Genomic DNA, 25114 nt, shown 5'->3' with positions numbered 1-25114 from the left:
AGTCCATCTGGTTCAACCAATAAAAGGAGAAAAAAAAAGTGTACAATCCTATGAACAGAATCCTATATCCACAGTTGATCCAGAGGAAGGCAAAAAAGCCAGCATAAAAAAAAAGCATAATCCAATTTGCTCCAGCAGGGGAACAAATTCCTTTCTGATTCTCCAAGAGGCAATCAGATATTCCATGTGTCAACTTTCCCTATAAATATTAGTATCCAGGTATATTACTTAAAGTAAATGTACATTTAGGAAAGACTCCAGGCCTTTTTTAAAAAAATCTACTGAGCTGGCCAGAGTTAAAATTTCCTGTTTTTATTCCTCCAAGATCTTCACTGTAGGGGCTGCTGGGATCCACTCAGCTGCTGCTCCAGGAGTCTCCTGGCAGGATAGGGTTGTGAATGAATCTTCATTCATCCTTATGTAAAAGGATGCTCAGTAATAGTGCACTATTCCATAGGAATGAATAAGAAGGTCGGGGTGCATTTAATAGACAACTGTACTTAAATTACAGTTATCATCTAGGACTAGGAGATAAAAAAAAAAATGTGTATCTTAGATAAGCACCACAATTTCTCACCAATGAAAGACACCAAACTAAGTAACATTGCCAGAAAAAAACACAAATGTGCACTATGTTGCACTGTATTGCTAAAAGTAGTACATGGCATTAAATCCAAGTGAAGTACTCAATCCCTATATCTCACTCAAACAGACTCCGGCTTCTGCCATCTTGTTTTTGATAGCATATTAGTAATAGATAATCCGCATCAAATAAAGTTCAAGTGTACAATAAGTCATAAGTTTTATTGATACATAAGGCTAAAAATATAGCCATGCAGGAAAAGCTGACAGGTTTCAGCCTAAAGTGGCCTTAGTTATAGCTAAAGGTAATGAATGTACCTTTTTGGTGTGTTTTGGTGCAGTTGGATGCCCCAACAGGCTGTCTTATTGCATCGTACAATAACCTAATGCACCACAAACATATACATGAGCTCCCTAGTGAATTCAAGAGGAGCTCCAGGCACCTGTCAAAAAAAAACATTTAAAAAAAAAGTGTAGCTGCTGACTTTTAAAAAACAGCCACCCACCTGTCCCACGGTCCAGCGGAGAGCTCACCCCAGCCATCTTCTTCCACCGTCCCCCCTCAGCGGCCCTGGCATCTTCACTATGGGCACCCAACTTGCGGTTTCACAGCTGGGTGCCCACTGCGCATGCGCAAATCACACTGCATATCCTGACTGGTGGATGCAGTCTTCTGGGACCTGTCAGTGTCTCAGAAGACGGCAGGGGGGAGGGAGGAAGGAGAACTTCTGCTGTCGAGCGCCGCGGTGCTCAGAGTGGAAGTGGGAGCAGGTACTTGTCAAAAATGGATACCTGCTCCCCCCCTCCTCATAAGTGCCAAATGTGCAAGAGAAGCAGGGGATGAGTCCTTAAAGTGAAATTTCCCCTTTTGGATGGAGTTCCGCTTTAAGTTGGGTGTATGATATCATAGTTGTATGCATGTAGTCTGAGAGTATGTTTTGGCTGTTCAACTGGGTTTGTCGGTGAATTCAAGACTTCAAGGTTCTTGTTTTTTTTGTTTTTTTTTTTTTTTTTTAGTAAATCAGGTCCAATGTTTCAAAACCATGTTTTTTATGTGAATCAACAAACTTAAAAATGAGCGCAAATCTGCCCCTTAGTATTATAGTATCCTAAGATCTCCCATCTGGTGAGTCAGTTGGGGGTGATTGGTGTAAGCAGTACACATGGTGTATTTCACCGAATTTTTGCAATAATATGAATTGTTTTTTTTTTTTTTATATATGATATATTTTGTTATGCGATTCTTTCACTTTTATATATCATTTTTTAATATTACCTTTATTACTCGTTTAATCACATTTTTTGCACTGATTTTTGGGAATTTTTGATAGATAATAGCATTTAATAGGATTTGCACTTGCACTTTTTGGATGGGAGATCTTAGGATATTATAATACTAAAGAGCAGATTTGCCCTAATTTTATAGTTTTTTTTTTTAATTTTTCTCTTTATTTTACATACAAAATCCAGACCAAAAATAAAGAAATACAAAACAACAGTATTAGTGCACACAAGTACCAGGGGGGAGCGCCCCGAGGTAATGTATGGTAGTATAATTTTATAGTTTTTTGATTCAGTTCATGCTGCACATCCCTGCAGTTAATTAGCAGCAACTACACAGTATTCCTTTAGAATAGCCTATAAGCATTGATTTTTTTTTGGCGTCAGATTATTTTTTTATTACACTGTTTTTTATGTACATGAGGCTCAGAGCATTATGATGTGTTTAGCTGCTTCAATAATCTGTAAAATCTTAACAAAGAATTATGGATGTTTCACCTCAACTCCACTTCAATTTAAATTTAAGGGTGTGTTGACAAGCTTTTGTTTGCTTGACGCAAGTCTTGCATTCCCTTGTAAATCTATTATAATGCAAAACTTGCTTAGAGCAGGTCAGAAGGAGGTCAATTGCAGCTCAAATACAAGTGTCAGTCATTTCCAAATGAGCTCAGATGTGTCTCAGACTGATGTCAAACTGATGCCATTAACACAAGCTCATAGCCTTTCAATACAGACCCTTAAGCCACCTAAAGTCAAAAATTAAGCTCCACCATTCATCAGCTTTCTGATGCATTTGATACTGAAAGACAAGAAATTTAAATCATAAATTTCTTAAATAGCATTATTTTGTTCCATTATGCCTGTACAGGCTCGTTACCATGGAGGTCTGTCTACAGCTGTCTTCAATTGACTGTGAAATGCTCGTACAGACACAACATTCCATTGTATCGACAGTTCCCACATGGCAAAAACCACAATCTGATCTTTTCCCACTGAACATAAAGGATACTTCAAGAGTGTGTAAAATCATAAGGGAACAAAATAGGTAATCAATATTATTTATAAAGTTGATCATTTCACTATCCTGTGCAATCTCAAATTAATCAGAAAGTTGCAAGACAGTTCGTTTCTAAATTAACACGTATTTTAATTAGTTACTTATGTCGCTAATATTATTTTAAAGTGTAATTTAAATTGAATACCATAATTAATTATATTCTTTAATTATTACCACAGAAATACAAATATATGCTCACTTTAAGCAAACGCAAAACATTTTATATTTTAGAAAGAACCATGGTAGGATAAACCACGCTGTAAGTAATTCATTTCTAATTGCTACAATTACTAAAATGATTTATTGTTAATAAATATGACAAACCATGACCCACTTAGTTACATCCTCATATTATTTTATTTTAGTTTCAGTATTATTTTAATTATTATTACATATTATTTAATTATAATTTTATTTAAAAGTTTGCTGTCAGATGCAAAAAGAAACTTTCATATGAATAATTATTTGTTTGCTCATATCATCTCTTACTACTGGAAATGTTTTCTGAATGTCATCAGTGCTCCAGATACATATAAAATAACTAAAATGTTTGTAGATACCTTCTTTGGCTTTGCAGTTGCCCTGACAGCTTTTAGTAACTGGTGGAGATATCTCACCACTTAAAGAGGTTGTAAACCCAAATTTTTTATTTTTTTTTCAACCTGAAAGAGAAACCCATAATGAGCTAATATGCATCGCATACTAGCTCATTATGAAATACTTACCTTACACGAGCCCCCCGCCGTGCCGCCCGCTTACCTCTATGACGGGCGATATGTTCAGTCGCCCGTCTTCCAGGATCGCGGCATCCGGCCATCTGATTAGCTGAAGCCGCGGTGACGTCACTCCCGCGCACACGCGCGCGAGCCGACGGTCACAGCATGGGGCTCTGAAGGAACGGCACCGGCGGCCGTTCCTTCAGAGCGCATGCGCCAGTGATGTCACTGGCTGCATGTAAGGTAAATACCTCCTAAACGGTGCATGTTTAGGAGATATTTACAGTACCTATAGGTAAGCCTTATCATAGGCTTACCTATAGGTACAACTTGCAGAGGAGGGTTTACTTCCTCTTTAAGTCCCAGAAAAGAATGTAAAATGTAATTTCCCAACAAGCATCCAATATTGAAGAAATAGTTTGGGGCAGAAGTAGCGCTTTATGACCAGGAATATTATTTCTTTGTGACCAGAGAAAATTTGGGAGATCCGAGTGACCAGCCAGCACATCCACCGGCTGGAGCCTGGAATGAAGCTGGATTCTCCAATGTAGTAACCCACAACATCACAACGTCACTTCCAGTTTACTCAGCTGCCAATGGCACCCACACCGTCCCACCCCCCCCAGCAAAAATAAACAATCAGTTGGGACCAGGAGAGGAGGGTACTCAGGAAAGCAGCATGTGATCCAAGACCAACTCAGTCGGGGACAAACCAGGAGTGTCTCCTCTGTAACTCTAAACTGGTAAAAATGTTGAAAGCGTCGCCTATGGGGATTTTAAGTACCATAGTTTGTCGCCATTCCACAGGAGTACACAATTTTAAACCGTAACATGTTAAGTATCTATTTACTCGGCGTGACATCATCTTTTACAATATACAAAAAAATTGGGCTAATGTTACTGTTTAGTTTTTTAAATTCGTTGAAGTGCACTTTTTCCCAAAAAATTGCGTTTGAAAGACCACTGCACAAATACCGTGTGACATAAAATATTGTAAAGATCGTCATTTTATTCTCCAGAGTCTTTGCTAAAAAAGACTATATATATATATATATATATATAGTATCTTACAAAAGTGGGTACACCCCTCACATTTTTGTAAATATTTTATTATATCTTTTCATGTGACAATACCGAGGGAATGACACTTTACTACAATGTAAAGTAGTAAGTGTACAGCTTGTATAACAGTGTAAATTTGCTTTTCCCTCAAAATAACTCAACACACAGCCATTTATGCCTAAACCACTGGCAAAAAAGTGAGTACACCCCTAAGTAAAAAAGTCCAAATTGGGCCCAATTAGCCATTTTTCCTCCCCGGTGTCATGTGACTCATTATTGTTACAAGCTCTCAGGTGTGAATGAGGAGGAAATTTGGTGTTATCGCTCTCACTCTCACATACTGGTCACTGGAAGTTCAACATGGCACCTCGTGGCAAATAACTCTCTGAGGATCTGAAAAAAAGAATTGTTGCTCTTCATAAAGATGGCCTAGGCTGTAAGAAGATTGTCAAGATCCTGAAACTGAGCTGCAGCACGGTGGCCAATACCATACAGTGGTTTAACAGCACAGGTTCCACTCAGACCAGGCCCCGCCATTGTCGACCAAAGAAGTTGAGTCCATGTGCTCAGCGTTATATCCAGAGGTTGTCTTTGGGAAATAGACGTATGAGTGCTGCCAGTATTGCTGCAGAGGTTGAAGGGGTGGGGAGTTAGCCTGTCAGTGCTCAGAACATACGCCGCACACTGCATTCAATTGGATTACTGGAACCATGTCCTGTGGTCTGATGAGATCAAGATAAACCTATTTAGTTCAGATGGTGTTAAGCATGTGTGGCAGCAACCAGGTGAGGAGTACAAAGACAAGTGTGTTTTGCCTACAGTCAAGCATGGTGGTGGGAGTGTCATGGTCTGGGGCTGCTTGAGTGCTGCGACACTGGGGAGCTGCAGTTCATTAAGGGAACCATGAATGCCAACATGTACTGTGACATACTGAAGCAGAGCATGATCCCCTTCAGAGACTGGGTCGCAGGGCAGTATTCCAACATTATAACGACCCCAAACACATCTCCAAGGTGACAACTGCCTTGCTAAAGAAGTTGAGGGTAAATGTAATAGACTTGCCAAGCATGTCTTCAGACCTAAACCCTATTGAGCATCTGTGGGGCATCCTCAAACAGAAGGTGGAGAAGCACAAGGTCTCTAACATCCACCAGCTTTGTGATGTCGTCATGAAGGAGTGGAAGAGGACTTCAGTGGCAACCTGTGAAGCTCCGGTGAACTCCATGCCCAAGAGGGTTAAGGCAGTGCTGGAAAAAAATGGTGTCCACACAAAATATTGACACTTTGGGCCCAATTTGGACATTTGCACTTAGGGGTGTACTCACTTTTGTTGCCAGTGGTTTATACATTAATGGCTGTGCGTTAAGTTATTTTGAGGGGACCACAAATTTACACGGTTATACAAGCTGTACACTCACTACTTTACATTGTAGCAGAGTGTCATTTCTTCACTGTTGTCACATGAAAAGATATAATAAAATATTTACAAAAATGTGAGGGGTGTACTCACTTATATACAGTATATAATGTTTGGGGGTTCTAAGTAATTTTCCAGCAAAAAATACTGATTTAACTTGTAAGCAACAAGTGTCAGAAATAAGCTTGTGTGGTAATGTATTTAGATAAAATGTATGCTATTTCCAAGGGCTATCTTTGGCAATCCTTTTGTAATAGTAAAGCCCAGCACTGACCAAAAATGTTTGTCGTTTTGGATTAAATGAAGAAAGGGCTAGGACCTTTGTCCACTGATATTAATGTTTTGTACCCTATTTGGGAGACTTCTTACTTTCTGGGGTTGATTTACTAAAGGCAAATAGACTGTGCACTTTGCAAGTGCAGTTGCTTCAACGCTTAGTAAATGTGGTGAAGCTCTGCTGACTTCCATCATCAAATTATGTGCAAGCAAATATGTTTTTTTGTTCCTTGCATTTGATTGGGTATTCTTTGCAAAGTGAAGCTGCCCCTCATTTACTTAACTCTGGGGCAACTGCGACTTGAAAAGTGCATGGTTTGTTTGCTTTTAGTAAATCAACCTCTCTGTCCTACTTTCAGTTGTCAGATGGAAACAGAAGTGTAGGGGAAAGATCTGCAATCTGGAAATAAAAATATTTTTTCTAGCATAGTGGAGAAGAGTTAAAATCTCATGCAGGTTTTGATGTTAACAAATCATCAAACCATACTGCAAGGACATCAATAAGTAACTCATAAGTAACCCATTGTGACATCAATTGATTTATAGTGATACTGAACAGAATCCAGCAATGAAGAGAAAACCAACATACCGAGAAGTATATTCTGAAGCAGGATTTACTGAAGTCCCATATAATCAAAACATGGTGGCCCTCTTCAAGGTGACAGACAGCGACAAGCGACAGGTAGAGACAATGTCATTTTAAAAAAGACAACCACAATGCTCTCAAAATGTGTAATTCTTTTGCTGAAATGGGACTTCAGTAAATCCTGCTTTAGAATCAACTTATTGGTGTGCTGGTTTTCTCTTCATTGCAGGTATTTATTGCTGTCAATGTCTTACTGTTGCTATTTTCCCATAATTTCCTGTCTAGTTGAGGTGTCAGACAGAGCAGGAAGTGAGTGAAGATACATTTAAACTGATGGAGGTTATAATCCTTCTCCACTGTATCAAAATGTAAAAAAATTGAAAATGTTATCAAACACCCAAATTTTTCTTTAATGGCGCCAGTCGATGGCATTATATATATGATAGAGCTCCACCTCTATGCCCACCTACAGGTCCGGTGTAGATCTATAAAAGAAAAGAGAGAGAGACCTGCCACATTTTCTTTAAAAAAAAACAAGACTGAGGGAGGGTCTGTATGCTGCCATTGATTGGCGTCAGGAAAGGATAAGTATGGTAAGTATTTAATATAATGTTCCATTTTCCTGGTGCCAATATAGCAGTATACATAGGATTAATAAAGGGCTGGGGAGAGGTGTAAATTTCAAACTTTATTAATATTGGTCATTGAAGCGTGGAAGGTTTTACTGCCAAGGTGTGCTGCAGAGAGAACAACTGGGTCCACTAGTACTTGGAAAAAGTGTTCCATGATGACTAACTTACCCTATATATGGTCTCTATAGACACCCTTGCATGTGCTGCCTATAAAGTAGAAATAGATCTGGTCGAATGTGCCTTTACTACTCACAGAAGCTCCCACCTGGACACCCTGCATGCTCTCTGTATGACTGTAACAATCCGGGATGACAAAGTCCTTGATGATGGTGGCTTTCCCTTTGGAACTGCCAGCTGGCAAAATGAACTGTTTCTCCAAGGACCTAAATAAGGAAGTACCTGGAGATATATGATTAGGATCCTAGGTACATCAAGCTCATGCAGAGAAAATTCTGTTTCTGCCAGGAAGGATGGAAATGTACTTGGCCCACACTTTGAGATGGTTGCAGGGTGCTTTGTAGAGTTGGCATCAGTTGTAACAATGGTCCAGGTTAACAGAAGGGATCAAGTGATGGTTCTTACGTGCCTATTACCAGAGGCTCATGTGCATCTGAAGATAAATCTTTATGACTTGGCTCAAGTGTTGTATTGCAAAATAATACCCTTTAGAAGATCTTGAGATGCTACTGTGCCCAGGGTAGCATGGGGAAGCAAGACCCCATTGTGCCCAGGAGACTCGTGCATTGGGAACCTGACATCACTGATGAAAATATCACCCTCTGAAGTTTCTTCTAGATGCAAGGCGATTTTTGGAGAAAAAGAGAAAGAGCACTCCCCGAGTATCAAGCTGAGCCCCCAGATAAATGATTCATTGGGTGGACTCCAACTGGCTATTCCTGACATTTACTATCCAGCCAAAACCTCTTAGACTGGCGTGAAGAACCTCCCTTTAAACTAACAGCTTGTCTCGAATCTGGGTCAAAAACAGTAGAATGGCTTTCAAGTAGCTATGGACTTGAAGCTTCTAAGTACTCTTGGAGGGTCTAACACAGAAACTAGGACCTCTGTTAAGGCCCTCGAGGGGGAGAGCCTGGAAGGAAGACACATCAACTGGAAATGCTCCTCTCCTATTGTGACTCAGTTTCTTTAAGACAATGACCGGTCTCCAGAGTAAAGTCTGTAAATCTCTCTAAGTGAGGAACTGGACAATTGCCTGTTGCAATTGTAGAATGTTGATATACTGATAGATGGCATCTCTCTTCTGAGCGGAAGATTTTTCTCTGGTAGGGGTGAAGAAATGTTCCAGAGGGAGATGTCTGAACCCCCAAAAGTGTCACGTACCTGGCTGGAGGCCGAGGTGACGAGAGGGCTCCCCTTGCGGCTGAGTGCAGAGTACCCCTGAAGGTGGTGCTATGCCCAAATATGCACGGGTTGCCTGCAGGTGAAGTTACCTGATGAAGACAGATGTGAGGACACCCACGGCAGAGAAGGTGGTCACAGCCAATGGTTCTCTGGAGATGCTGGCGGGGTCTTGACAGTAGGATAAGCTAGAGCAAGGTCACAAGCCAGGCCGAGGGTCAAACACTGGATGTCAATCAGGAACAGAGGCAGGTAGAGTAGTCGAGGTCAAGCCAGGGTCAAACACAGGAAGACAATCTGGAATAGACAGGAGCAGGTCTATGAAGCAAGCTGGGTTCAGAGCCAGAAGAGAAGCCAGAGCAGATCAGGGATAAGCCGGGTTGGTAACTGGTAATCGAACAGAAGCCCAAGGCACAGGAACACAGGATACGAGCGGACGATAACCCAGCAATTTATGATAGCCACTAATGTCTTTATATAGGCCAGTGAACACTGGCAATTAGCATGTTCTGCGTACACCAATGCGCCCCTGCGTATGATGATTCGCCACTGCGTGCCTTTCGCTAATGCACATGCGCAAATTAGCTCGGCCATATTGGGCATTGGCATATTTGCCAGTTCTTTTCAGACTTCTTCCATGACAAAAAGTAACCATGTTTTATCATGGAAAGTACTTGAAGATCCTATAATTGGGCTGCCCCAACACGTGCAAAATCAGCCAACCTAGCCCTCACCACTCCAACCTGGGCTGCCCTCATGTCAGCAAGACTTATTCAGTCTGAAGTGACCAAAAGAAACTTTGGCCTTTGCATTTTTAGAGCGGTGGCTTGCATACCCTTACATCCACTCTTGAAGTCTCTATTCTGGTGAAAAGGATCTTAAGTCCTGGAAACGTATAGATTAAGTTCATAGCAGACAGGATCCTATACTGACTGGAAAGTGAAAAAACACTCCCCTTCTTATCTTCAAAAAAGAACAGCAAAGGGCAACAAGGAGAAGAAGCCCACACAAGAACCTACACTTCCCCCTCCTCCTGACACTGCAGTGACCCAGCACGGCCGCAGGACGCATTACTGTCTATACCAAGATGACTGCCAAAGGAAGCCCAACACTGCGCACTTATGGACCGCTACAGCTAAAACAAACATGGACTGCACATGTGTCCCAGGCAGCCTGGCCTAACTGGCGAGAGCATAAGATAGCTCAAACACACATGCACCTAGCTGGAAAGCTTCCACCCAGTCCTCAAACATTCTAACCATTAAAATTAAACACTCCCCATAATTTTTGTTTAACCACTTCTGGACCGGAAGATTTTCCCCCTTATTGACCAGGTCATTTTTTGCGATTCGGCACTGCGTTATTTTTACCAACAATTGCGCGGCCGTGCGACACTGTACCTAAATGAAATTTACATGAAAGCATACATATGGAAAAAATGTATGTATATCTGAAAAAAAAAAAAAACGCATGTTAAAATCACTAAAAACGCAGAAAAATCAGAATGGAAAAAATGGGGAGGGGGGGGGGTTAAAAGGGGGGGAAGATTGTATACAAATTTATTGAGATAATATAACGATGATACTGATATACTTTATGCACATATAGTGGTGCCTCGAACAATACAAAGTAAGGGAAGGGGGAAGGAAGGAAGAAGGGAAGGGCAAGTTAATAAGGTCACATCAGAGGATCATGTTTATCTCCAAATCTTCGTTGAGTCCTCCGGGCGACAATGAATTCAGGGTGAATATCCAAAAAGTTTCCCTGCGACATAGGGTCTGAAACCGTTCAGCCACCGAGTCGCAGGGAGGGATGGCCTCAATGACCCAAACACGCAAGCCCTCTGTGGACTTGTTGTGATGTAGAAGGAAGTGTCTGGGAACGCTATGTTCATCAGAACCCTTTCCTATGAGTCTCCTGTGGTCCCCAAAACGGGCCCGCACTGTGCGGCCCACGTAGAGGAGACCACAGGGGCATGTCAAACCATACACTACAAACTCCGTGGAGCAACTGTGGAATTTTTTGAAAGTGTATTTTTTCCCCGAGGAGTCCAAGAACCATTTTTGTCTGTGCGTGACGTATGGACACATTTTGCACAATATCTTTTTGCACTGGAACATACCTACTAAATTGCAAAAAGAGATCAAATTCTGTGTAGGTGTCTTAGGCACAGGAATTTTGCTGGGGGCTATTATGTTTTTGATGCTCTTAGGTTTTCTATAGATAACCCGGGGGCGCACTGGAAGGACAGGGGCCAATTTTGGGTATTCCTGAAGTATGCCCCAATGGCGTCTGATAATATTCTCAATTTCTCTGTGGGCATAATGGTACTGGGTGATGAATTTGACATCCCCTTAAGCCGTCAGAGCGGAGATGGATTTTTTGTGGTTGCGGGAGGGATTTCTACATTCCTCAAATGCTGCATGGACTAGGGCAGGATCATATCCCTTATAAAGAAATGGTTAGAATTTGGCCTTGTTCTTCATAATCCTTTTCAAAGGAACAATTTTTCCTAAGTCTGCTAAACTGTCCCTTGGGGATATTCTGTATCCAATTGGGATGATGGCAGCTGTTAGAGTGCAGGTATGAGTTTCCTGCTGAGGGCTTAAAATGTGTCTTGGACACAATTTGGCCCTCAAGATGGAACAGCTCTAGATCCAGAAAAATCAAAAGAGATGGGTCAGAGACATGAGTGAAGGAGATGCCCATAGTGTTGTTATTGCAATAATCAATAAAAGGGGCTATGGTGGAGGGGGGTCAGTCCCAGATGATAACCACATTGTCAATGTATCTCCTGTAGAACACTAGACGAGAGGCAAAGGGATTGTTCTTCCATATGCAGGTGTCTTCCCACCAACCCATGGTGAGGTTGGCGTAGGACGGTGCAAAGGAGGCACCCATGGCAGTGCAATGCACATGGAGGTAGTATTCACCTGAAAACTTAAAATAATTGTGTTCAAGACAGAATTGAGTCCTCTCAATTATAAACTGGGCTTGCCTATGGTTACTGTTGGATTCCCTGGTCAAAAAGTAACTGACTGCTGCGATGCCTACATCGTGAGGAATGGAGGTGTACAGGGAATGTAACGTCCAAGGAGAGCCAAGTGTACGAATTGTCCCAAATGTATTGGGACGAGGTGTCCAAGAGGTGGATGGAATCCCTGATATAAGAGGGAAGGGCCTGTACCAGGGGCTGCAAAAAGGAATCTATGTATGAAGATAGACCAGATGTCAAGCTTTCCATAGCTGCGATAATCGGTCTCCCTGGAGGGTTGGTGGGAAGTTTATGTACTTTCGGCAGATGGTAAAAGTACAGATGTTTGTATAGTTCCTTGTACAGAAATTGGTACTCTGTTTTGTTAATAACCTTGTCATGGAGGGCTAGGTCTACTAGGGATTTTAGCTCAGTTTTGTAGATATCGAGGGGGTCTCTCTTTAGTTTCCTGTAAGTCTTACAATCAGACAAAAGGTTTCTGGATTCCCAAAGGTAATCCGTGGTGTCCTGGATGACAACCCCTCCTCCCTTGTCCGCCTTTCTGATGGTGACACTGGAGTTTTTGGGTAGAGAGTTAAGACACACAATTTTTCACCTTTGGGAAGGTTGTGATGTTTGTGTTGACAGGATTGGGCCTCTTGGCATAGCTGCCGCAATTCAGAGAAGGTGACATGGTAGAAGGCCTTAATGAATGAGCCCTTGGCCTGAGTGGGGTAGAAATTAGATGGAGGCTTGAAATGCATGTATGTGATGGGGGCAAAAGATATTGAAGTAGGGCTGGAATATCCCTCTCCAATGGCCTCGGCCTGTAAAGACTCTAAGATCTCCAGTATCCCAAGGTCTTCCTCACTGAAGGGTGCAGCTTCAGAATCACAAGGAGTGGGGACGCGAGAACAATGGTTGGTTTGGATGTTATCTTTCATATTCAAAATATTTTTAAAGTCAGTTTCCGTATAAAACTGTTAAAATCTCTAAAAAGGGTAAACGGGTTGGGAGAGTTATTTGGGGCAAAGTTTAGGCCTTTTTTGAGGATGGACGTTTCATCCTCACTGAGAGAGTGGGATGAAAGATTGAAGATTTTTATAGAATCTAAGGGTGGTCTCTGTGCTGCTTTTTGTTTCGATTTCCCACCTCGTCTGCCTCTTCGCATTTTTTTCTTTTTGAGGATTTTTCCAAGGGGCAGTAATCACTACAGTAATCAGTGCTAAAAATATGCACTGTTACTGTAATAATGACACTGACAGGGCAGGGGTTAACCCAGGGGCTATCAAAGGGTTCAGTGTGAGCATAGGGGGTGTTTTCTTACTGTGGGGGGGTGGGCTTGTGAAATCAATACAGAGACCTGTGTTCCTAAATAGGAGCAACACGGGAGCTCTGCATTGATTCCAGAGAGAACAATGGTCTGCTGTGTTTACAACAGCAGACCGCCATTCCCTCTTCACGAGGAGCGATCGCGGGTGCTCGGCAGCATTCGCGGCTGCCAGCCCCATGGATCCGCTTCCCCGCTGGCAAGTGGGCGTGTGCCCCCAGGATCGCTCTCGCAGACCACCATACAGGTACAGCGATTCACTAGAACCTGCCGACCTGCTGCTGTATAACTGCTCCGGCTGGTCGGCAAGTAGTTAATTTAATTTTTAAAAAATTTGTTTAATTTAAACAAAATTCAACAAAAAAAGAAAAAAAAAAGTATGAAAGAGAGAGACTGATAAAGGGAAGGCAAGATATAGCCAGGTCAAAGAACAGGTTCTGCAGTGCTGATTCCAGCATCATAACACCACCATTGGTGCACCACTAGAGAAATAGAATTTCTAGTTAGAAAGCTCTTCAGCTCCAAAAGAACCTCTAGAAGGGACTCTCCAACTTGTTGGCACATTTAGCAACCTAAGATGCGTGACAGCACCTAGGAGAGGCTGAACCCAGGCAGACACTGTTTAAGTCGGCAGGAAGGCGACCGTTTTTATCTTGAATAACACACTGGTCTGCAGGTGATGGTCTTGAGGACAAAAAAAAGAATGTGGCAGGTCTCTCTCTCTCTTTCCATTTATAGATTTACAATGGTCCTGTGGGTCGAGATAGAGGTGAAGCTCTATCATATGTTTGCTGCCATGTTGGCACCAGGAAAAGGCTTTAGTAAGACTTTAAAGAACAACTTCACCTTTAATGAAATTGTCCTTTAATAAACGACCCTCTTTTCTGAATATACCCGCTTTTTTGAAACAATAAAATGTATTCTTTTTAAAAAAAAAAAAAAAGAGAGAGAAAAATTTAAACAATTGCTTTCAGTTTTTCTTAGAAAATATTGCCATAACTTTTGCTGCCCAGATACAGCTCTCAGCATATTATTTTGTTTGTTCTGATTACAAGGAATTTAGCTCTATGAGGCTGATTTAAACAACAGCTGCATGGCTGTTACACATCCATACCACTGCATATAAAAAAATCAACACAAATGAAGCACATTGGTGTGCATTGCAGATGTCCTTAGCTGTTGTTACATGATCTTCCTGCTTGGTAAGTGACATCTGTTACTAGGAGCCACTCTGACTGCCCTTGTCAATGCCTCCGGGACTGGGGCTGCTAGGAAACCAACAAATAAGCAAAGCAAGCAATAGCTTTTCAGCGGGAAACTACACATATTAAAGTGCCTGTCAAGCAAGAAGTTTTTTTTTCTAGTGAATAGAGTTGGAAAAGGGTTAAAATTCCTATTGAGTTATTACTACTATCTAAGCCTCTATTACTCCTTCCTGTCCTGCTAGGATTACCACCTTAGCCAGTTGGCCAGAAAATATTGGACTTGTTGCCAATGTTATTAAAAGTAAAAAGAAAGCAAAATCTTCAGTAGGGACAAAAAGAGGAATAAAAAAATGACAGGGATTCTAGCCTTCCCCTACTTTACAAAACATAATTTATATTTCAGTCTGCTGTTGACGAATACCCTTCAGTTCTTGTTTGGTAAAACATTAGGAGGACATGACAGGAGGACATGACAGGAGGGCATATCTCTCTAGTTGAGCTCTAAATAGTACTAAAAATATAAGGATGTATGACCCACCCACTCTATCGCAAAACTAATATTAAAAAGTTTTGGCTTTTCATACACTTTAACATGTGTATAAGACATTTACATACACTTTAAAGCAGATCTTCACCCTCAAATCAAACGTCCCTCCTGTCGTCCTCTTCTCCACTCCTTTACACAAATATAGCTTTTTTTTCTTTTTATTGCTTGCTTAAAGCGGAGTTCCGGCCACGGAAAAAAAATTTCAATGAACATACCCCCGGGACAGTCAGGGCTAGCACATTCCACAATGGATAGCCTCTGATCTGTCCCGGTTCGCACTTACCTTTTAGAAGAAATAATTACTTTTAAAATTTCTTCTCTAGCGCTGCCATCTCAGGTGTGGGCAGCTTGAACCCAGCGCGATCCTCTTCTGCGTCCTCTTCGGTCCCACGATACACTGCGCCGGCCCCGCCGTCACTTCCGGGTCTCCAGCATCATCCCTGCATTCCCAGAAGCTGTTTGGCAAGGTATGACGCGCCTACACCGGAAACTGACGTCAGGGACGGTGCAGGCGCATTGATTCCTGGGAGCGATGACGTTCAGCTCCCAGGAATCATTGCAAAGCCGAAGTGACGGCGCGGGCTGCGGCCGCCGATGGAGGAAGTGGAAGAAAGGTGAGTATATTTTTCTGCAATTACAAGGTAAGTAAAAAAAAAAAATCATAACTACCCATTTCTTTTTCAGATGAGCTATAGCAAGCGGATGGCCCAAAATCGACTATGTCAATTTTGTGGCCGGAACTCCGCTTTAACTTTTTAATGAAAAGAGTTCTGTTCCGTCCTGGGAGGCCTGCTTAATGAGCCCGGAAGAGCCCGGAGCCTCCCGATAATGTCACACAAAAACATGGCGGCACAGGCAGAAAACAATGGGATCTCAGTAGGATAGTGCTAGATCTGCTGGGTGGATAAGTATCTGACCAAAGCAGAACCCACAACCCAGAAAGCAGAGGTTAGAAGGAAAAAAAGGGGGGGTTCCCCATCCGGAGAGGACATTCGTGGACACTCGATCAGAGCATACACAAGTGCTTACCCTATGGGCCCATTTGGGAGACTCTGATTTAGAGTTCTCTAGCAGCACTGACTTGATTGATGACAGCCAGGCATATACTATTCCTTGGCGGCTACAGGTCCAAGGCTCCTCTACCTACCACGTATCAAGCTCCGACAAATCCACGACATCCTCTCAGTTAATTACAAATATTGTTGAGACATCTGTCTTGGTTTACACAAAATGTACAGAGTTTTTCATAAATAAGCTCCAGATGAAGCTTTGAAAAAGGCGAAACATGTTGAGCAATTGAACATAAACACAGCATCAGCTGGCCTCGCTGGACGGCTATTGTTCCCTCTGCAATCCGTCGGCAGGACTCTCCTGGTGCCAAATATCTTCACCCTTTTAAGGATTTGTATGAAATTTCTCTACCTCTGTATGAAATTGATACTCCAATAACTGATACATATCTGTATATAGTTTTGGGCTTGCTTTCAAGCCATATTTTTCTATGTAATACTTCTTATTTCTCTCTGCTTTTATGTGAATTGAAATAAAAAGTTATTTTATCTATTTGAAGTGCCAACAAAATCCTTGTCTCCCAACCTTCCATGTTCTAATTCACTTTAAGATGTAGATCTACTGCCTGTGGTCATTAATGGCCAAGCAAGTATCTGCTTTACATGTTCTTTTTATTATCCTTCTGTACAGCAAGTAATCTATAATGAAAAAAAGTTCAGTGCACCTCACACTGTAATGAATTTCCATTTTGCAGGTATTTTGGGCACTTCAGCTGGTGACAGTACTGGTTCCAGGAGCAGTTTTCCATCTCTACGCAGCCTGCAAGAGTATTGACCAAGAAGACATTCTCCAGAAGCCTGTTTATACAGTGTTCTACATTATTTCAGTACTGTTAAGAATTACATTGGAAGTAGTGGCCTTTTGGTTACAATCTCATCTTTTTGGCTTCCAAGTGAATCCAATTTTTAAATGCGATGCAGGAAGCCTAGATAAAAAATACAATTTCTCCAGGTGCATGGTCCCTGAACACTTTGAGAAAACAATCTTCCTTATTGCTATGTATACTTTTACTGTGATTACGATAGTATTATGTGTAGCTGAAATCTTTGAGATTCTATGCAGGCGTTTAGGATTTCTAAACACTCAGTGACCTATTGCCTTACCGACAACTTTTTTTCTGGTGTGAAACGGACTATTTCTAAATACATCTGCAATTTTATGCAGGTTATGCAGCTGTTAAATGTGACAGGACTAATGTGAAACACGTTACAGCAATAGAGAAATGTTTTTTTTTTATGTAGTGATTGACCAACTTACTGTATTTAATTGTATTTTTGTAAATACCTTGGTACTATCACTTTATAATGGATAAATTTGCAGCTGAAAAATTTGTGGGAAAATACTATGTTAGAGTTCTAAGCTATATTTTCTGGAGGATGATAAAGTAGTGATGTTCCCATAATAGCTGGAATAACAAAGGATTATTGCTGTGATGAAATTCTGTTTTTGTCTATCAAAAGAAAAGGTAAGTGTTCTTGAGGCAGTAAGGTGAAATGAAAATTGCTTTAATTTTAGCAATATTTTTTTTAAAAAATGATGGTAGACAAAAATGCGTGCTTCTTTCTATTTTTACGGTTTTTAATTAGTGTTTCAACTGTCCAGTTACACAATACTACAAACCATATTTCATATTGAAATTTCGGTCTCAGCCATTAAAGACGCACTCTCTATACAGTATACAGGATCAGAGCCTGGTCGCTTATCTATATACAATATATCCATAGATATGGACTATTTTCTAGAAAATGCAGCTTTTGCAGTGCATTATTATTACAATAAGGGAAACAAAGGTTTTGTGATAATGAGTGGTTTAAGTTACTATATAAGCAGTCTGTTATACTATTTGTTACAATAAATACTGATATACTGTAATTGATTGTTGAGCATATTGTGGTATAGCACACGTCTGTCATAAGGATAGTTAACATTGTAACTGTATTGTTAAAGTACATAACAAGGTTTATTAACCTAGATCTAGTTGTATTTTTTGTGGCAGTAAAATGTGTAAAATAGCAGAACAAATGCTGATGTGGTGTCAATAAATATTAGAAGATCTAATTAAAGTGAAACTTCAGGTATACAGCAAAACTTTATTGAAATACATATGTGTGAACAGATTGTGTTTCTGTCCAGCCAGTCTTGTGATTCATACATCTCTGGGACCCTACATAGTATTTTTTTTTTTATTTTGGATAGAATATGGAAAGTTTAAGGCTGGGTTCACACGTAAATCGGATGTGGCTCTCAGCAGGGGTCTGGTGCGTCCTGAATTTTTGCCTGAATTTGGACCTGAAATGGAGTCAAAGATTCACAGGATTTCTGTGCAGTCCGCTCAGTGGCCCCCACGGAGATGTGTGAGCCGGCTCCATTGAGAGCCGGTCACAGTCTCCTGAACCCTGCCTAAAACTCCTATCTGGTTATTTTTGTTGTTTGTATCTTCTCGAGTTGGAGATGCAACAGGAAGTGAGAGGACATCTTCCCAAAATCTTGGACTTGGACATCTTGGACATTTGTTGCCAACACATGTACTCATTGGAAGATTCATTCACAGTTATTACTGTAATGACAATCAAAATTTAGGATTCTTCCTTTTTGTCTCACTGCCAGTGGTCACCAGGACACAGAGAGTAATATAAACTTTACACTTCCACATTCTATCCAAAGTTGAAAAAAACTGCTTAGCCTTTAATTAAGGACACTTCAGTCAGATGTGTGATAATTAAAAGTCAGCAGCTACAAAAACTATAGCAGCTGGCTTTTAACAAACTGGCACTCACCTGTCCAAGGATCCACCACTGTCCTTACCCAAGCTGGTTTCTTCACCGGTCTTGAACGTAACGGCCCCCGGTGCTGGTATGTTAATTGTGGGCAGCTAGCTTTGACTCTTTGCAGCTTCACAGCTGGCTCACCACTACACATGCGTGAGTGGCACTGCGCTTTGTGAATGGTCCTGTAGCCCTCTAGGACCTGTTACGTGTCTCAGAAGATTGCGGGCAAGGAGTACATGAGCACTTCCACTCGGATCGCTTAGGTGATCGGAGCCAAAGTGGGAGTAGGTACCTGTCAAAACTAGCTACCTGGTCCCCCCCTCTTCCTCCCCCCATGTGGCAGAGGAGGGGGGAGGAAGAGAAGCAAAACTTCCCCTTTGGGTAAAATTCTGCTTTAACTAATTCCTGGCTTAGCTTTGCAGCGTTCTGTATAATCTTCTTCATTAACCAAATCCATTTTTCAACAAGCGATCATGAAGCCACAAAGCTGAACCAGGTTAGGGAGCTATCAGCATGTAGGCAATGCAGTGTATATGAGTTGTGTGAATTTAAAGACTGGCTAAACACAATTGGTAGACAAATAACAGTTCACATAAAGTATGAACTATGTAATTAGCTGTTTGTCTGGAGTTCTATTTTAAAAATACAAAAGTGCTATTAACAAGTGTGACATATTATGTACATATTGTATTTTGAGACATCACTCCACAAATGTTACTATTTTCCAGTACAACCATCAAAATCCCAATAAGCGTATTTTGATGGGTTTGCGCAAAAGTTTAGAAACTAGGAATAAGATTTATATATATTTTTTTTTTTTTTACTAGTAATGGCAGTGATCTGTGATTTTTAGCGGGAGTGCGACATTGCGGTGGACAGATCGGGCCCCTAACTGACATTTTTTACACTTTTGGGGAGACCAGTGACATTATTACAGTAATCAGTGCTAAAAATATGCACTGATACTGTAATAATGATACTGGCAGGGAAGGGATTAACCCAGGGGCGATCAAAGGGTTAAGTGTGAGCCTAGGGGGTGTTTGCTAACTCTGAGGGGGGTGGGCTTGAGGAATTGACACAGAGACCTGTGATCCTAAATAGGAAGATCACAGGTGCTCTGTGTTCATTCCAGAAAGAACAACGGTCTGCTTTGTTTACAACAGCACATTGTAATTCTTTCTCCACAAGGAGCGATCACGAGTGAACGGCGGCAATCGCAGCCACCAGCCCCGTGGACCAGCTTCTCCACTGCCTAATGGGGGCGCTCCCACTAATGGTTAATTCACCTTCGGCCAAAAAATTACCTATGCAGGTAGAAACAAACTGTGCAGCTTTGACTTAAGTTGAGTAATGCCCCTAGATGAATACATACTTAACAAGGGGTTACTATGGTGCCTCAGGCCAAGGGGATGGGACTTTATGGGCAAGTGATCATGTACACGGTTTATACATAAAATCAAGAAATAATTTATTAAATAATAGGTTTGAACGTTCAAACTTATTATTTAATAAATTATTTCTTGATTTTATGTATAAACCGTGTACATGATCACTTGCCCATAAAGTCCCACCCCTTGGCCTGAGGCACCATAGTAACCCCTTGTTATAAATTAAGGGACGGAGGCAACCATTATTGTTCTAGCTATCTAGAGATCAAACCATACCCCCCCCCCCCCCAGATGTATACATACTTTACCTCCAAAAGCCTGGCTGGAAATCTCCCAGAGATGTCATCCCCTCATCCTGCCTTGTTGCTAAGACACTTCTAGCTATTATTGACCCCCACAATCACAGGAGTGAGCTCTCGAAAAAGATTAATTGACAGTTCACTATCTCCCCTGTTACAGCAGCACTGTACTCAGAATTAGAGATCTTGCATGTGTTATGATGGGGGTGAGAATAAATAGCTGGGAGACATCCTGTCTTAGAAACGTCCTAGAAACAAGGCAGGACAGGGGGCATTTTTGGTCAGCCTTTAGGAGGTAGGTAAATGGCCTACACCTACAGCAAGGGCATTATTCAACTTAAGTCAAAGCTTAACAGAAGCGTGGGGGATGTAAAAGTCTTAGGTCCTTACTTGCATACTTGTTTCAGGATGATGACTCAACATGTTGAAGATTGTCGTCTCTCCCTGTAGTTCTCTGCACTGCAGCACTCAAAAGGAGGTGGAACACTTGGTGCCAATCAGGCACTACTATTGCTTCATGCAGTGCTTTCAAGCTTAAAGTGTGAATGTACCTAGAGGGGGAGAGAGCTGCTCCTTCGCTATCTATACTGCTTTGGGTTTTGGACCAGGCTGTATTGTTTTACTACAATATAGTCTTTAGGTAGGTCCATAATCTAGCTGGGTTGTTTGACAGAAGTGTCTGGATCACAAGTCTGCCTGAAGCCCACTACCAATAATTTGGTAGGTAAAACTGTTCATGTATGGGTATTTCAATGGTATATTTAGCTGTGTGCCCTATCCTTTCAAAAGAAAAAGAAAATACTTTAACTCATGCTTTAAATGCAAACATCTACATGCATCACTTACCTTTAGCACTCTGCAAAAGCATTGTTGGGTTCCCTAAGCCAGCTTCAAAACTTACTTATAGCAGCTTCTTCCCACCCATCACATGTTTCTATTTGGCTTTGAGGTTGCACATCATAGCGTTGGATCAGTAGGGAGGCACTGTGGACAGGAAAGGACAAAAGATTCCTCTACAGTCCAGTGGTCCTCAACCCTGGCCTACAGGGCCCACTAACAGGCCAGATTTTAGGTATTACCTTGGGGAGATTCAGACTAGAGTACTGCAATCACTGAGCAGCAAATGATATCACCGGGGATGTATTTCAGTTATCTTGCAAATCTGGCCTGTTAGTGGGCCCTGTAGGCCAGGGTTGAGGACCACTGCTCTACACTGTCCAAACGCAATGCTTGGGGTTTGGGGGAAACCACTATACTTTTACAAAGCACTGAAAAGATGTGAAAGCAGCAGTTGCCTGCACTTTAGGCATGTATTAAGATAATATTTATCATTTTTAAACTGTTATATTTAAAGCCCATTTCAGGTCAAAAACTATTTTTTCCTAGCCCTTCCTCTCACCCTCCTCTAACCCACGTTGATAGTCTTTTTTACACTTTTACCTTGTGATATACTCACTTTAGTCACGGTGGTGGGGGCCAAAGCCCCCCTCTGATATTGCGGGTTCCCTGCCGCCCCTCTGATATCAGTATCCTCGTCTGGATCCTTAGAGAACTCCACTCCAATAGAAAGTGTCCAGTTCAGGCAGGCAGAGACATGAACACCCGAAGAAGGACCCAGACCAGGAAGTAAACAGAAGAAGAGAAGACTCTAGGCTGGATCGTCACGTGAGTGTGGCTGCAGGTAAGTAAAAAAAGGCTTTTAGATAGGGTTATATATTTTTTTTTAATCATGGTATGTTATTATCCTGGAATGGGGCTTTAAAAAATAAATTGCTATGTTAACATTTGTGATAAAAATATTGCATCGATTATCCATCCAACTTGTATTTAGGAAAGGGCATCTTTTCTTTCAAGCTAAAATATGTAATCTCAGGAATGGTCTTTCTGCGTGGAAGTTCTGTTAATGTGCTATTGTTTTGTTTTCTTTTAATCAAATTAATAATTCAAATGTCATCTGGATTTTTTAAAATTTTTAAATGTCAAGATCTTTAAGGGAAAATAAAAAAATTAATGTTTACAACTTATGTATGATGCTTATGGTGGTGTATGCCAAGTAGTTGAGTATTTTGATTCTTTAAATCAGTGTATTTAATTTAAAAAAATAAAAGTTTATCCACTGTAACCTATAAGAATAATGATTAGCTCAGTGAAATTTGAATCAATTATAGGTACGTGTTATGTTTTGGCTTGATATCACCTGTGACATAGCCTTGGAGTGTCATTTTGTCTTACAAGTTACAATCCCTATAATAATAAAGGTTTGAGGCTCTTTCCCACCCAAAGTAGATCTGAACCTCCAAATTCTGTTTCCCAAATGGGGACTTACCAGTACTGAGAGAACTACAACTTACTGTGAACTGGAGGAGAAGAAGGGAGCTGTGGAACGATGGAGAAGAGGGGAGCTGTGGACTGGTGGAGAAGAGGGGAGCTGTGGATTGGGGGAGAAAATGGGAGCTGTGGACTGGGGGAGAAGAAGGGAGCTGTGAATAGGTGGAGAAGAAGGGAGCGGTAGATTGGTGGAGAAGAGGGGAGCTGTGGACTGGGGGAGATGAGGGGAGCTGTGAACTGGGGGAGAAGAAGGGAGCTGTGGAACGATGGAGAAGAGGGGAGCTGTGGATTGGGGGAGAAGAGGGGAGCTGTTGACTGGTGGAGAAGAGGGGAGCTGTGGATTTGGGAAGAAAAGGGAAGCTGTGGACTGGGGGAGAAGAAGGAAGCGGTGGATTGGTGGAGAAGAGGGGAGCTGGTGATTGGTGGAGAAGAGGGGAGCTGTGGATTGGGGGAGAAGAGGGAAGCTGTGGATTGGGAAGAAGAGGGGAGCAGTGGACTGGGATAGAAGAGGGGAGCTGTGGATTGGGGGAGAAGAGGGGAGCTGTAGACTGGGGCAGAAGAGGGGAGCTGTGGATTGATGGAGAAGAGGGGAGCTGGGGGAAACAGGAGGAGCTGTGGACTGGGGGAGCGGGGAGGAGCTGTGGACTGGGGGAGATGAGCAGAGCTGTAGGCTGGGGGAGCTGTGGACTGAGAGAGAAGAGGGGAGCTGTGTATTGGGGGAGAAGAGGAGGAGCTGTGGACTGGGGGAGATGAGGGGAGCAGTGGACAGGGGGAGAAGAGGGAAGCTGTGGATTGGGGAGAAGAGGGGAGCAGTGGACTCGGATAGAAGAGGGGAGCTGTGGATTGGGGGAGAAGAGGGGAGCTGTGGACTGGGGCAGAAGAGGGGAGCTGTGGATTGATGGAGAAGAGGGGAGCTGGGGGAAACAGGAGGAGCTGTGGACTGGGGGAACGGGGGAGGAGCTGTGGACTGGGGGAGATGAGCAGAGCTGTAGGCTGGGGGAGACAGGGGGAGCTGTGGACTGAGAGAGAAGAAGGGAGCTGTGTATTGGGGGAGAAGAGGAGGAGCTGTGGACTGGGGGAGATGAGGGGAGCTGTGGACTAGGGGAGAAGAGGGGAGCTGTGAATTGGGGGAGAAGAGGGAAGCTGTGGACTGGGGGAGATGAGGGAAGCTATGGATTGCGGAGAGAAAAAGTGTGCTGCGAAACATGGGAGGCCATGGTGAGCTGTGGACAGGGAGTACAGAGGTGAACCAATGAGGTGTGCGGAGGTAAGCAATAGATTGTTACTTTGGGAGGGGATATCTAAGTACTGCTCTTGTGCTTATATTTTTCTGTGCTCTGTGTGATACAAATACACCCCTGAGCTGAGCCCTGTGAAAACAAGGAAAACAGCAAAGATACTGTTCTAGCGTTTGACTGGTCCGTTTAGTCTGTCCATCAGTCTGTGGATGGTATGCAGAGGGGAAATTTAGCTTGATGCCTAAAGCTCCACTTAGTGCCTTCCAAAATCTTGAGGTGAACTGGACCCCTGATTAGAAATAATAATGCTTGGGATTCTATACAGCCTTTCTACTTCTTTCATAAAGACTCAAGCTGTTTCAGATGTTGATGGTGTCCCCTTCATAGGAACAAAGTGTGCCTTTTTAGAAAGGTGATCTACAATCACAATGAACGATGTAAAACCTTCAGACAAAGAAGAATCGATAACAGAGTCCATTAAGATTACGTCCCAAGGTCTCTCAGGAAAGGGAAGTGACTTTAGTAACCCCCCCGGGCCTTTTTCTTACTGCCCTTGTTCTGGGTGCAGATAGAACAGGAGTTAACATACCTCTTACAGTTCTCTGCCATTTTTGGCCAGCAAAAGAGCTGCTGGAACAAGTTCAAAGTCTTATATCTCCCAGGGTGTCCAGCCAGGTGATAATCATGGCATATCTTCAAAATGGTTGTACAAAGTTCCTGTGGTATGAAGATATTGCCTTCATGCCAGAAAAGACCAGCCTTCTCTTGCAGGTTCATGCTTTGTGGCAAAGGATCTTCCAGTGATTATTGCCAAATGTGAGACATGAGGTCACGTTGCATTAACTGGAAGTTTCCGGCTTACAGAATGGTATCTGGCTGCACTGGGTCTTCAGAGTCAAAGAACATGCGGGAAAGAGAGTCAAGTTTACCATTCTTAGACACAAGCCAGTATGTGATATGAAAATTAAAATGGGAGAAGAAGAGTGGCCACCTAGCCT

At 42.2% G+C, this 25114-nt stretch overlaps 1 protein-coding gene across 4 annotated transcripts in view; it reads left to right on the top strand.

Annotated features, from left to right (window-relative positions):
* The window catches only part of GJE1 (gap junction protein epsilon 1), a 28185-nt gene extending 10888 nt beyond the window's left edge, over positions 1 to 17297 (top strand). For 3 of the 4 annotated variants that reach the window (XM_082249121.1, XM_082249119.1, XM_082249120.1), the window contains one exon: positions 16790 to 17297. In XM_082249121.1, the coding sequence (XP_082105247.1) occupies positions 16790 to 17185 (396 nt within the window). In that variant the 3' untranslated portion in view covers positions 17186 to 17297. Of the gene's footprint in view, positions 1 to 2731; positions 2847 to 16789 lie in introns of those variants that run through there. The other variant, XM_082249122.1, reaches the window with a different exon arrangement.
* Positions 17298 to 25114: the final 7817 nt, after the last annotated feature.

This window comes from Pelophylax lessonae (genome assembly GCF_965119305.1).
Source record: "Pelophylax lessonae genome assembly, chromosome: 3".
NCBI classification, from domain to species: domain Eukaryota; kingdom Metazoa; phylum Chordata; class Amphibia; order Anura; family Ranidae; genus Pelophylax; species Pelophylax lessonae.
The sequence above is the reverse complement of the archived record's forward strand: the minus strand, read 5'-3'. Positions and strand labels throughout refer to the sequence as shown.